The sequence below is a fragment of the Garra rufa genome, chromosome 15 (genome assembly GCF_049309525.1).
Source record: "Garra rufa chromosome 15, GarRuf1.0, whole genome shotgun sequence".
NCBI classification, from domain to species: domain Eukaryota; kingdom Metazoa; phylum Chordata; class Actinopteri; order Cypriniformes; family Cyprinidae; genus Garra; species Garra rufa.
Window position 1 is genome coordinate 20,652,999 of NC_133375.1, and position 13,023 is coordinate 20,666,021.

A 13,023-nucleotide genomic window follows, 5' to 3' on the forward strand; every position below is an offset into this window, starting at 1 on the left:
ATTTACATTTTTCTGGTAAATATTACTTAAAAATAATGTTTTAATAATATTTTTATTAGTAGTAGTTGTAGTATTACATTAAGTAATATATTTTTGTCACAATTTCTTCAAGTTAAAACAAACTTTTTGTTTGTATATGACAGAAGTTTTCTCAAAAGAAAAGGTAAAACGCTCAAGAAGTGACTCTCAGAGCAGTTCCAGAGATTATGTTTATGTGTTCATCTACTCATGTATTGAGGCGTCATATGCAGAAAACACTGAGCATCAGTATGTGTGTAGTAAACTAAACCGTGCATTGGAGCCATTCATTCACACAGAAACATGGAGAACATGCAGAATTCATATTTAAATAGTATTTTTGCAGCTTAATATTCAGACACTCATCCATACCATGCTTTAATATAAATGTACTGACCTACTTTTGATTTATTCATCAGAAATGTAGCAAATTCTTATGACTGGATTACACGATTCCGTCCACGTTTTCCGCATCATAGGGCCCTAAATATCTGCCTAAATGTTTGAGCAATAAGTGTGGCTACAGTGTCCAAAGACTTTTTGAAGCCACTGGAGAGAGTAGCTTTGACATTTTAATAATATTTGAATATTTTGAGTGACATGAGAGCACAGGGACGCTGCTCTTATAGAGTCTGCAATCTCAGCTATCTTCCTATCAGTGCATGGCATTTTAAACAGGGCTCCTGAAAGAATAGTTCTACTATAATTTCCTGGGCTGTTTTTATTCTAGCTGTTCCTTCCATTCCAAACTGTGACTATCCCCCTTTCCCTGATCATTCACCCCACCTTGTCCTGTCTGACACAAAGCTCTCCATTCATGCTGTCCTCTCGGTCTGCTAGTGTTACACTGAGCTCTGCTAAATAATACAGAAGCACAATGAGACAGTAAAGTGCCACATTAATCTTTCAGCTCCCATAACATCAAGATAATTGTTCATAATTATTGTGTAACGCAATAGTATAATGTCAAAGTTTGAAAACATCTATATGCAATGCACAGAAATATTAAGTAACTGTAGATTGTAGTTGTTATTATTTTAATGAAAGGTCACCAGGATTAAGCAGGCAATATTATCTGCATAAAAACACCTGCACTGTGCCAAAAAATGCTTTAATAAACTATTCTGACATTTTGAAGAATCTTGATAACTAAACAGTTTCAGTTCCCCGTGATTCCAGTGTATGGACAAAAATTACAATGGAAGTCAATCAGTCATACAGTTTTGGAATGACAGAATTTTTTGGATGAACTATCCCTTTAAGTCTCATTTGTAGCTGCCTAGACAATGAGAACCATCAAAAGGACTGATTGAAAGTAGATAATCTAAAGTACTTCTGCTTCTAAGGAGGTTACGGTGAGGATGAAGCTGTAAATGGATTAATATGTCATTATCTTAACAGCCTGCAGCTCACGATAATTGATAGGAAATGTGATTCTGCTAATCAAGGCCAGACTGTAACTGCAGGGTGAACCACAGTGAAAGCTCGTAAGGCAGTACATACTTTAAGTATGACAGTACTATACTACTAACATCTAAAAGTTCCCTAAAGTGAACTAAAATAACCAGTTCTTCACAGTATTATTCAGAGTGAGCCACACTCTTTCAAAAAGTAGTGGTGGTATGATTACACAAAGGCAGTATCAGATTGTGATACCCTTGGTAACCTATTGATTACCATGGTATTTACACTGTATTTCAAAGAATACCTTGGTACATTTCCAAAAGTAAAAAAGTCATAGTAAAAATGTATTTGTTTTATACTAAGTATAGTTAAAGTCTAATAACATATTTACTGACATATCACTCGAGACTTACTGATATAAAAATTTGTACAACTTCTGCACAATGCACATTTCTTAATATTAAGCCTAAAATATGTTTTAATGTCACTATTGATGAGGATTGTGTGATCTTTAAATAATGTTAGTCTTTAAATGCAAAATATTTAAAGTGTACCTAAAGAATACTTGCAATAGTTGCACTTTAACACAATTAAATACACTTAAATATATATTTTCGTAGGACTTAAGCACTACGTCCGCACAATTAAAGTGCATTAAGTACAAATTTACTTTAAATTTAGCAGACTTGAAATATACCAGTTTAGTACACTAAAAGTACATAATATGTAAATGCATTTGTAGTAGGGTTGCCATGGTTCATATACAAAAAATCTGCAAAACTACAAAGTGGATCCAAGACTATAGGATCAATAAGGACTTATTTTGACCAATAACAAGAAAATTATTTTCATGTTTATTTATATTATAAGTGACCAGCAGCTATTGCAAAACTGATTTGAAATTACTGTTATACTTCTATTTTTTTTTTATAATAAAAAATGTATGACTTGGTTATCTGCAACCCACAATGACAAAAACACATATTTAAAAACTTATAAATTATTTTTTGGTTTTATTTATTTATTTATTTATTTTTTTAGCAAAGCTGCTGTCTTGACCTAAAGATATACATTTATAATATTTTGTGGACAATGTCTAATTGTTCAGGTAATCATTATCCTGTGATTATTGTTAAAAAAATTAATAATAACAACTAAATGATAATTCATCTACAAAACTAATAAACATAATATTTGTTTTCTTGGAAATTTGCTGTTTATCTAAGCAAATTTATATTAGTTTTGCAATACTGTCTAATAGCTAATTATTATTAGTTAATTTTTTTATTGTGATTATTATTTCTGCTGTTGTAATAAAATAATGCATAACTGAATGAGCATACATATATATACTTTTTTCTTTTTTTTTTGAAAAGTTGCTGCTTTAATCAAAACATAAACACACACACAGAGATATATTTAACTTATTGTTAATCTACACATTTCTAACCTAAAGTGATAGTTCACCCCAAAAATTAAAATTCTGTCATTAATTACTCACCCTCATATGGACCTTACTGCTTAAGACCTTTGTTCTTCTTCGTAACACGATTTAAGACATTTTTGATGAAATCCAAGAGCTTTCTGACCCTGCATAAACAATGCAACTGAAACGTTTTATCCAGTCCAGAAAGGTAGTAAGGACATTGTTAAAATATTGTGAATGTGCGGCAAAGGCTGAGACGACAGAGAAGAACTTGCTGAATAGTCGTTATAAAAGTAATTATTTTTGTTTTCTTTGCACACAAAAAGTTTTCTTGTAGCTTCATAACATTACATTTGAACCACTGATGTCACATGGACTATTTTAACAATGTCCTTATTTCCTTTCTGGGCCTTAAACATGTCAGTTGCGTTGCTGTATACAGTGTCAGAAAGCTCTCCGTTTTCATCAAAAATATCTTAATTTGTGTTCCAAAGATGAACAAAGGTCTTACAGGTTTGGAAAGACCTTGAAGGTGAGTAAGTAGTGACAGAACTTTCATTTTTGGGTGAACTATCCCTTTAAGTTAGCCTGACAAGCCAGACCCACATAAATGTAGGGTCTGGGCACTCTCCATAGACAGAGCTCAACCAGAGGGGTGGGATAAACGGTTGTCTTTCAAACTCCCTCTCCACGCAATAGGATAGCGCTACAACCAATCAGAGTAACGAAGAAGGTGACGTACTACGTAGTCAGAGCGACGGAAAAGCGAGTTCCTTGCATGTGTGTTGTGGAAAAGCTTAACTTCAAGTCTTTCAGAGTGGCGGCCAAAGCCGATTCGAAAGAAAGTTGTTCGCTAGCAGCAGCCATCGCTCTATCTCTCACGCGTAATTCACGGAACCAGAGAATGTCTGACGCCTGTTTCACGCATACTCCGTCTACAGTGCGTCTGCCGTCCGTGTGCGTTATGTATGCGGTGCAAAAGCAGCACGGACTCGTTTTGCTTTCACACAGCGTCCGTAACTGATCCGCGGCTCTTTACCACAAACACAACATTTATCCGTTATTTTGATTTAAAATCCAAACATGCTTTTTCAGCATTGTGAACCTCTTTTATCACAGTACACTAATACAATAATACTAGACATATTCACGTTTAAACTCAGTAAATATAAACAACGTATTATTCATCCATTCATCCTCAATAGAGCCATCGCTCTATTTCTCACGCATAATTCACAGAACCAGAGAATGTCTGACGGAACTTATGGTCGCACGTCAGTCGTTATCATGTTAAACCCGCCCACCGACTCGTGATTGGCCCGGTCGATTTTGGATTTTTAGAAATCTCAAGTGAACGGAGAGTAACTAGACTGCCTTTGGAAGCAAATGTAATTTGCTGCCGCTAGGGGCGCGTCTAGATTCTAGGCTACCTTTAAGTAAGAAATTAATGTTAAGTTACTTTGCCTGTTACTAAAGCACTGATAACAGCTATCAGTCATACACCTCTATTAGGAACTACTCCACCCTTTCTGTATCTATTTAGATGTCTGTTATTCTTTCTAGTGAGTGAGAACTCCTGCTCTACTGCTGTGACTCTTACCTTGTGCGAGTAATGTGGGTCGACAATGCGAGCCAGGCCGAAGTCTCCGATCTTCAGCAGCATTTGCTCTGTGTTGATAAAGATATTCGCTGGCTTAAGGTCTCGATGCAGCACGTTGGCCGAGTGGATGAACTTGAGCCCACGAAGCAGCTGATAAAAGAGGAGGGTGGCGTGTTCTGCTGGCAACGGCCCTTGCTCGAGTAACCGTGCCAGGTCAGTTTCCATACACTCTTGCACAATGTATATCGCTGACACATGGGTCAGGTCACGTGGCAAAGGGTGACCGGACGGCCCCAACACGTCATACACCCTGACGATGTTCTCATGCTGCAGGCGGCGGGTGATCTTCACCTCTCTCAGTGCGTGTTTTACGCTGACGGCATCTCGCATGACCAGCTTCTTCACCGCCACGCGCAGGCCGCTGCGTCTGTCCACCGCAGAGAGGACGAGGCCGGACGCTCCCGTGCCAAGAGGACGCAGATCCTGGTAATGTCCCCCCAGGTCAAAGCCATGTCGGAATGGGGATGTATTGTGCCAGGCCATAGCTTAGAGAGGAGCAATTGGGCATTGCCTGTGAGAGGCTGCAGAGAGTGAGGAGAATGATAAATGTCCAAACAATGCAACAAACAGTTTTTTTTACAAAGCTATAAAAAAACTGGTTATTTTTTTATTACAATCTACAATTCAAACTACAGCCACACGATGCCAAAATTAACGCTTATTCTTGAAGAGAAAGATTTTAAATCAGTTTATCACACTATGGGGGCACGGTACTGGGTGGAATACAACTCTACACCCTGGTACAGGGCAAGTGTTTCCATAGCAACATCCCACAGTCAGCCAGTGCCTGCTGCACACAGCAAACACTCTGAAACGCAGTCTCCCGGGATTCATCTCTACCCTAAAAACACTCCATGTTATATTCAAACTCAATTACACTCCTGCACTGGAGTCGGGAGGTTCTGTGATGTCTGACTTTTACGTTAGCAGCAGGTGAGTTTCATTTATAATCTAGGAGCTTTCACTTGCCGTCTCCGGCTCCAGGCTGTCCTGTACCCTCCATGCTCCTCACGCAGCTATGTGTCATGCTCCTCATGCATTCCCTTCAGTGGAGAAAAAAGAAAGAGAGAGACAGAGAAGCAGATATATTATTAGATACAAAGCACAATCACATTTTTTACAGTTTAGGTTTTCTTCATTATTATATAAATATGCATCTAGTGTTATTCCACTAGACGTCTGATATCACTTTTTTCTTGTTTTCCAACTCAGTTCTTTAAGATGAACTCCTTTGCCTTTAGCTGGCTCTAAGAGCGCAACAGTGCCCACACAATTTTTCAGTGACCCTTGATCTGGAGGTTTTTCCTCCCATTCATTTTTCCCATAGGGATTTAAAAAGGTTATTGTTAAAGTCTATGTAAAGCAATATTAAATATGTGTTCTGAGTTCTCCACACCACAGGGTTAGTTCACCCAAAAATGAAAATTAGCTCATTATTTACTCCTCCAGGCATCCTAGGTGTATATGACTTCCTTCTTTCAGATGAATCCAATCTGAGTTATATTAAAAATTATCATGGCACTTCCAAGCTCTATTATGGCAATGGGTGGGTGTTTGTTGTCAACAGTCCAAAACAAGTCTAATAAAGTGCATACATCCATAATAAAGAGAGCCTCACACAGCTCCGGGGGGTGAATAAAGGCCTTCCATAGCGAATCAATGCATTTTTGTAAGAAAAATATCTATATTTAAAACATAATAATCACTTTTCTCTAGCTTGTGCTAACAGTCGTACACGGAAGCCATCTCGGAACGATGACGTAGGACGTCTGCGTTGCGCATGTGCCGCTTAGACAGTGAAGAGAAGTAAACAAAACTACGTTTGCAAATTAGAAGTACAAATCGAGGATTTGTAAAGAAAAATGTCAGAGGATTTCGATATAATCCAAGAGGAGACTAGTTTTACTTTGCTCAAGTAAGGAGACTTTGCTTCCTTTGCTCCTGTAAACAGGCGCATGCGCAACGTTGACGTCTGACGTCATCCTCCGGGACGGCTTCCGCGTGTACAACAGTGAGCGCAAGCAACAGAAAAGTAATTATTAGGTTTCAAATATGGATATTTTTCTTACAAAAACACATCAATTTGCTACAGGAGACCTTTATTCACCCCCTGGAGCCGTGTAAGGCACTTTTTATTATAGATGGATGCACTTTATTGGAATTCTTTTGGACTGTTGACAAGAAATTAGAATATAATTTTTTTTTTATTTTTAAATCAGCAAGTTAAATAAAATAATAAAAATAAGTTATCAAAATCTTGAGAAAAAATCTGTATTTTCTGTTCTCAAATGCTGGGGGCATGTCCGCTGTCTGGCTGAAACCACACCCACTCGTGTGAAAGCTGCCGCCTCTCTCAACTGTCAAATACCACTACAACCTCCCTTAACTGGAGGTTGTAGTGCAGCTTAACTGGATTTACACAGCCATACATGTTTAGTAGTCTCGCGTAGCCAGACCTTCAGACTGACGGCTGAAGGTCTGGTATTCATGGCAGCTTTCATTGGCCAAGGCCCGCCCATAAGGCCGTTTGACCGACATGTAAAACAACCAATCACAGTTCGTTTCGTTCAGCGTCACGTTTCGGGGCGTAGAAATGCCCCCATAACAACAGACGGGCATGCAACAAGTCAGTCACTGAAATAACCAGCATTGAAAGTTAACGAAGAAGAGGGAGAACAAGCAGTAAGTCAGTAATTTGTTCGCGAACGTCGCAAATGTGTATAACAACAACGGCGTCTGCATAAGCACATTTTAGCAAAACGCGAGTAAATCAGTCTGCGCTTTGTTTCCCGGCGGACCGAAAATAAACGCGACACTCGCGTGTTCCGGAAATCCGATCAAATTCAACTAATCAGATCACGACTTCGACATTCCTGAAGTGTTTCCAGTTAAGCGTACCATATGCATCAGACGTTTAGCCAACGTTCCGTGGGCGTGACGTCTGAGGCTGAGACTACATGTTTAGTAATATGCATTTATGTGATGAAGGCATACCTAACTAGCAAATTGTAGGCTGTAGTAATGACAGTAATGACAGTAACTTGTAATTGCACTTGTTAGTGGAGGGCCCTGGCTCAGTGGCTCTACTGCGTAATCGAGACATTATTACAGGACCACCGAAAAAATCCTGAACACAAAATTGGTGAAAATGTGTTTAACGGTTTAATTTCACAATTCAGTTCTACATAGTTCACACTCTTTGTAACATTTTCAGCAATACATTTCTATCATTTATAATGTGTTTGGAAACAATTCTCTGAATTTTCTTTACACAGACTTTTAAAGGGAACCCTGTGTATTAAGACTTGTATGGCTTAATATAGCCTAAATAATTTCTCTTACTAAAATATGTAGTGGAAAACCTATGAAAGACTTATGTTTTTTAATAATTTACATCATTCTATACATATTTTGGACTATGGGGGGGCACCATTATTTTGATTACGTAGAACAGTTGCACTCTGTGAGCTACTGGCGGTATCTGTTGCTATATTTTTACCGCAACACAACTCATAATACACAACTTGGAAAATAAAATACTGACAAGATGCCACATTGTGGGGCTTTTGCTTGTAATTTTCAGTCAAAGGGCAACAAGAGAAGCGATCTACGTCTTCACTGCTTTCCTAGCAATAAGAAGAGGAGAAAAGAATGGGAAGATGCCTTTGGATGAATAACACTTCCTAAAGACCCACGTCTTTGTTCTCTCCACTTTAGCCCTGATGTCTTTGAGGCTTTTAGTAAACCACAGCAACTGAAAGAGCTTGTCATGATACCGCAACCACTGAAGGAGTTTCGCAGCAAGGATTTCACTTGATATCTGACCAAACCAACCAGCTACGTATGAGCGAATCAAAACATTCCACACTTTGATTTGAAGCAAAAAATATTTGCAAATTGGATAAAAAAAACACTAAGGTACAACACAGGAAAGAACTACAATCCTATAACGGTCTCAATCAAATGACAATCAAATTAAAAAGATTGAGAAATACAAAATATTAAAATATTGCTTTAAAGATGTCAATTGCATATATAGAAACAACATATTTTATGTTTACATAAAATTACAAATATTAAGTTATTTTGAGAGCATAGGGAGACTAACGCAGTGTCTACACCAGATGCGGGCATCATGGGAAATATAGTTTTTCATTCCACTGCTGAACCTAATTTTTTTTTTTAACTGTTTGAAATAAAATCTGCAAAATTAAAAACGAGTAGACTGACAGCTTCAACAAAAGCACACAGTAGTCTTTAATGTCTTTAAATAATAAGACTGTTTAAAGTTTAATAAGTTATCATTAAAATCAATGCCCCTATCCACCTTTTTCTGAACACGGAAGTCTTGCCTGGCTGAAACGGTGCTTTACACTTCCGGTCTCTGGTGTTTCTAGTCAAATTAACATATTTTCTGAGCTGATAATATAACATTAAACCTGCACACAATTTTTTTTTTCTATTTAGCTATATTGAAAAAGTTTCAATTCAGTCAATCTTTTTTACCCCATTTAAACATGGATTTGTATGGAGATCGGAACATGAAAACACAAAAATGGAAGTTAGAATCCATCATGTCACCACTCAACGGTTACTCAGGACAAAGGTGGGTAGAGAAAATGCATGGAATTATTAATTTTGGAACCGACTATGCTGCCACTAATTTTTTAACTCTTTACTCACACTTATTTTTCAAGTTTTTTTTGTTTTACCAACTGCAGCTTCTCCACTATATATAATTCCCCTCATACTACACACTGCCGTGTAATAGATATTGGCCATTGCTTGTTAGCACTTGTTAAAAGAATTAAAGTTAACATTATTAGTATTAGTATACTATGTCAATTTGCATAAACCCACGGGTCATGTGATGTCAACATGTCAGCACCCATGAGGGGATGGACCCGTTCCTGTAGAATAAAAAATATTTTCTTAAAGCACTGGTAAGTTTAGAGCACATATCTAATTTTATCGATATAAATATAAAATACTGAGTGCATGGAAGAATCTAATAGAAACCAATGGACCAGACTGGGTGAGCCAAACTTTATAAATAATGCATATGACTATGGCGCTGACCGTGCAAGCGGATGCAATTTATTGTTGAACGTTGGAACAAAATGTATACATTTATTACGCTGAATGATTTTATTGTTCATATTTATGCACAACGTTTGGCAAGGTAAAATAAACACGGATAACTTGTTAAGCCTGTTAATTGGTAGGAAGGCACAAATGAAGCTGTGGGTCCAGCTGAACACACAATAGGCAGCACTGCATTCATTCGCCTTTGTGTGACAATAGTAACGCCTGGATTTGGTTCTGAAATTGAACGGATGCATACACAAACCCGTGCGCTTTATACAGAATAACAGCAGTTTCACTCGTCAGTCTATTCAGAAGTGACAAAATACGCCTATGAAACATAGTATAAAATCAGATTTTGACAACACTATCTTCTTATCTTCCGGCCCATCCGCGGAGAAAACTACAAAGGCAGCGATGCTCCTGGAGCTCTTACAGTCGCCTGCCTTTGTCAGCTGCTTCACGGGCTTGCTCTATTTGTGTTGGAAAAAAACAAAAACGAACATAGTTTTCCATCGGGAAAGTGATGTTTTCCTAGTTCAGAGTTTGTTATTGAATCTTGCCACTGGTGCAGTCCGGTAACGTTAGATGGAGGTTTTTTTAGTCTGTTTGCTGCTTCTGCTGCTGCCGTGAGGAATATTCCGTGTGTGTTATCAGAGAATAATATTAGATCTTACCCGCGATAGTGTCACCGGGAGAATCCGCCAAGAGAGCGTTCGTTCGAGACACACTGCATTTGGCTCCCAGTGTCCCTCTTCCACTGTGGATCTACAAGCTTTTCTTTGGCAAAACTCGTTGGTGCCCCCTTGATGACGTCACACCCTCCCCGTCCATCAGACGGTGATCCTGACACCTGCGCGCTCGTGCAGGACAAACACACATCCAGCGCCCACATGATAAACCGTGCCATCGGGTCTGCAGGTGGTCTTGACTGGTCACGGCATCTGTTTTTGACATGTAGAGAGCTATTCATTCCACTTCGCTCTCTATTTTTCAAAGTTCATAGTATATATGTACAAGTTTCAAAGTATATATAGATAGATAGATAGATAGATAGATAGATAGATAGATAGATAGATATAAGAAATGAAATAATACAAATATTTATAATTATTTGTTTAATAAATACAATCATAATTAGAGAAAAATTGTATATACACTGGCAGTCAAAAGTTTTTAAAGATTTTTTTAAAGAAGTCTCTTCTGCTCACCAAGCCATTTATTTGATCCAAAGTTCAGCAAAAACAGTAAAATGTTGAAATATTTTTACTATTTAAAATAACTGTTTTCTGTTTGAATATATTTTAAAATGTAATTTATTCCTTTAATCAAAGCAAATTTTCATTATCATTACACAAGTCTTCAGTGTCACACGATCCTTTGGAAATCATTCTATGCTGATTTGCTGCAGAAATGCAGAAACATTTATTATTATTATAATCAACATTTAAAACAGCTGAGTATTTTTTTTTTCCAGGATTCTTTGAGGGGTGGGGGGGATGCTATAAATTCATCAAAAGTGATGATAAAGTAATTTCTAAAGTTACAAAATGTCTATTTCTGATAAATGCTGTTTTTCTAAACTTTCTATTCATCATACAAACCTGAAAAAAAAAATCTTCTCTGTTTTCAACATAATAATAATAATAATAATAATAATAATAATAATAATAATAATAAAATGTTTTCTGAGCAGCAAATCAGAATATTAGAATGATTTCTGAAGGTTCGTGTGACTGGGGTAATGATGGTAAAAAATCAGCTTTGAAATCACAGGAATAAATTACATTTTAAAATATATTCAAATAGAAAACTGTTATTTTAAATAATAAAAATATGTCAGAATTTTAGTGTTTTTGCTGTACTTTGGATCAAATAAATGCAGGCTTGGTAAGCAGAAAAGACTTCTTTAAAAAAAAACATAAAAAATATTATTTAAAAAATATTTATAAATGTTATACAGTGAAACTTAATTGGTTAATTTTATTACTTGACTATATAATGAATAAAAGTACATGTACTTTCAGTGTGTTTGTAAAGCTTACTCAAATACAAAAAATGAAATACTTTTCACAAAATATTCACAAAATATAATAACATTCAACTGTTCATTGAAATATTTCCTTACAAATTAATAGCTTTCAACAAATACAATAATTCATGCCTGAGAATGATCCATCTATTATGTTCTAGCTTTTGGATACACTAAATGCTGCTATTATTGCTGAAATGTGAGTATCAGAATAGGTTTTTATTCAGTCAGATCACCTCTTATCTTTTTTTCAAGATAAACTGATCCGAGGTCTCCACTCTGCTTCTTTGTTCTGTACTTGTTCTGTACTTGCACACTCTCACTCCTCTCGCCCTCATTCTGTTTATGTGCCTTCAACTCCTTGATAAATGCCTAAAGACCTTCCACTACTAACAGAAAGTACAGCAGTTCCTGGAAATAACATGAGCACCTCGGATCCGGCAGTGCTGAGATGTAGAGATGCAGTATCTTTGGATTCCTCAGCAGGAGAGACAGTGTGTTTGGCTGCCCTCCAAACGCTTCATCCTGACTGAGGTCAGGTTACTGCACAGAGGAGTCAGTGGTGAGAGGAGGAAATTAGATAAATGTAGAGCTCGTATACATTTCCTCTGTCCAAACACCTGAGTCAGCTCAGTTAGAGTGAGAGGGAAGGAAATATGTATACAGATATGTGCACATATAGCAGTGTGTAGCCTACCTAAAAAAAAAAATTAAATAAACAACCAAAGCAGCGTGCTGTGTTTAGTTACTTCCACGGTCAACTTAAATTATGTATATACTCATCATTAATTGTTTACATTGTTAGATTATACTGGTGCTCATATGCAAAGTAATGTATATTCAACAGCCATGCTGTATTCATTCGTTTACCCGTTTTTTTTTAGCTTGCAGCGACCTCTAATGGATAAAACTGCAATTGATTTCGAATTTAAACACATAATAGTACGTTTAACTTTGATTTAACAAAATAGTTTTATTCATTTTATTGTACTTTATACTATATTTATAAACCACTAAACTCAGTAGGTCGTGTCTCATTCTTTAAGGGTTTTCTCTCCACATATTCACCAAAAACATTAGGCCTAATGTATGTAAACACTGAACTGTTTATTGATTACATTGAACTGTTTATTGATTACATTCAACTTAATTGAAGTCAATGTGAACATTTGAAAACACTGCTTAGTTCATCCAAAGGTTCACCCAAAAATTACAATTCTGTCGTAATTACTCACTCTCACCTTCGTTCGTCCTCGGAACACAAACGAAGATATTTTAGAGGAAATCCACGAGCTCTCTGGACTTCCATAGCCACGTTCAAGGCCCATGCAAGGTACCAAGACCATTGACAAAATAGTCCATGTGACATCCGTGGTTCAACTGTAATTTTATGAAGCA

At 36.9% G+C, this 13,023-nt stretch overlaps 1 protein-coding gene across 1 annotated transcript in view; it reads right to left on the bottom strand.

Moving 5' to 3' along the window:
• Nucleotides 1-5,024, bottom strand: part of mapk4 (mitogen-activated protein kinase 4) — a 22,202-nt gene extending 17,178 nt beyond the window's left edge. The window contains exon 1 of the mRNA XM_073818923.1: nucleotides 4,449-5,024. Within this exon, the coding sequence (XP_073675024.1) occupies nucleotides 4,449-4,991 (543 nt within the window). The 5' untranslated portion in view covers nucleotides 4,992-5,024. The remainder of the gene's footprint in view (nucleotides 1-4,448) is intronic.
• Nucleotides 5,025-13,023: the final 7,999 nt, after the last annotated feature.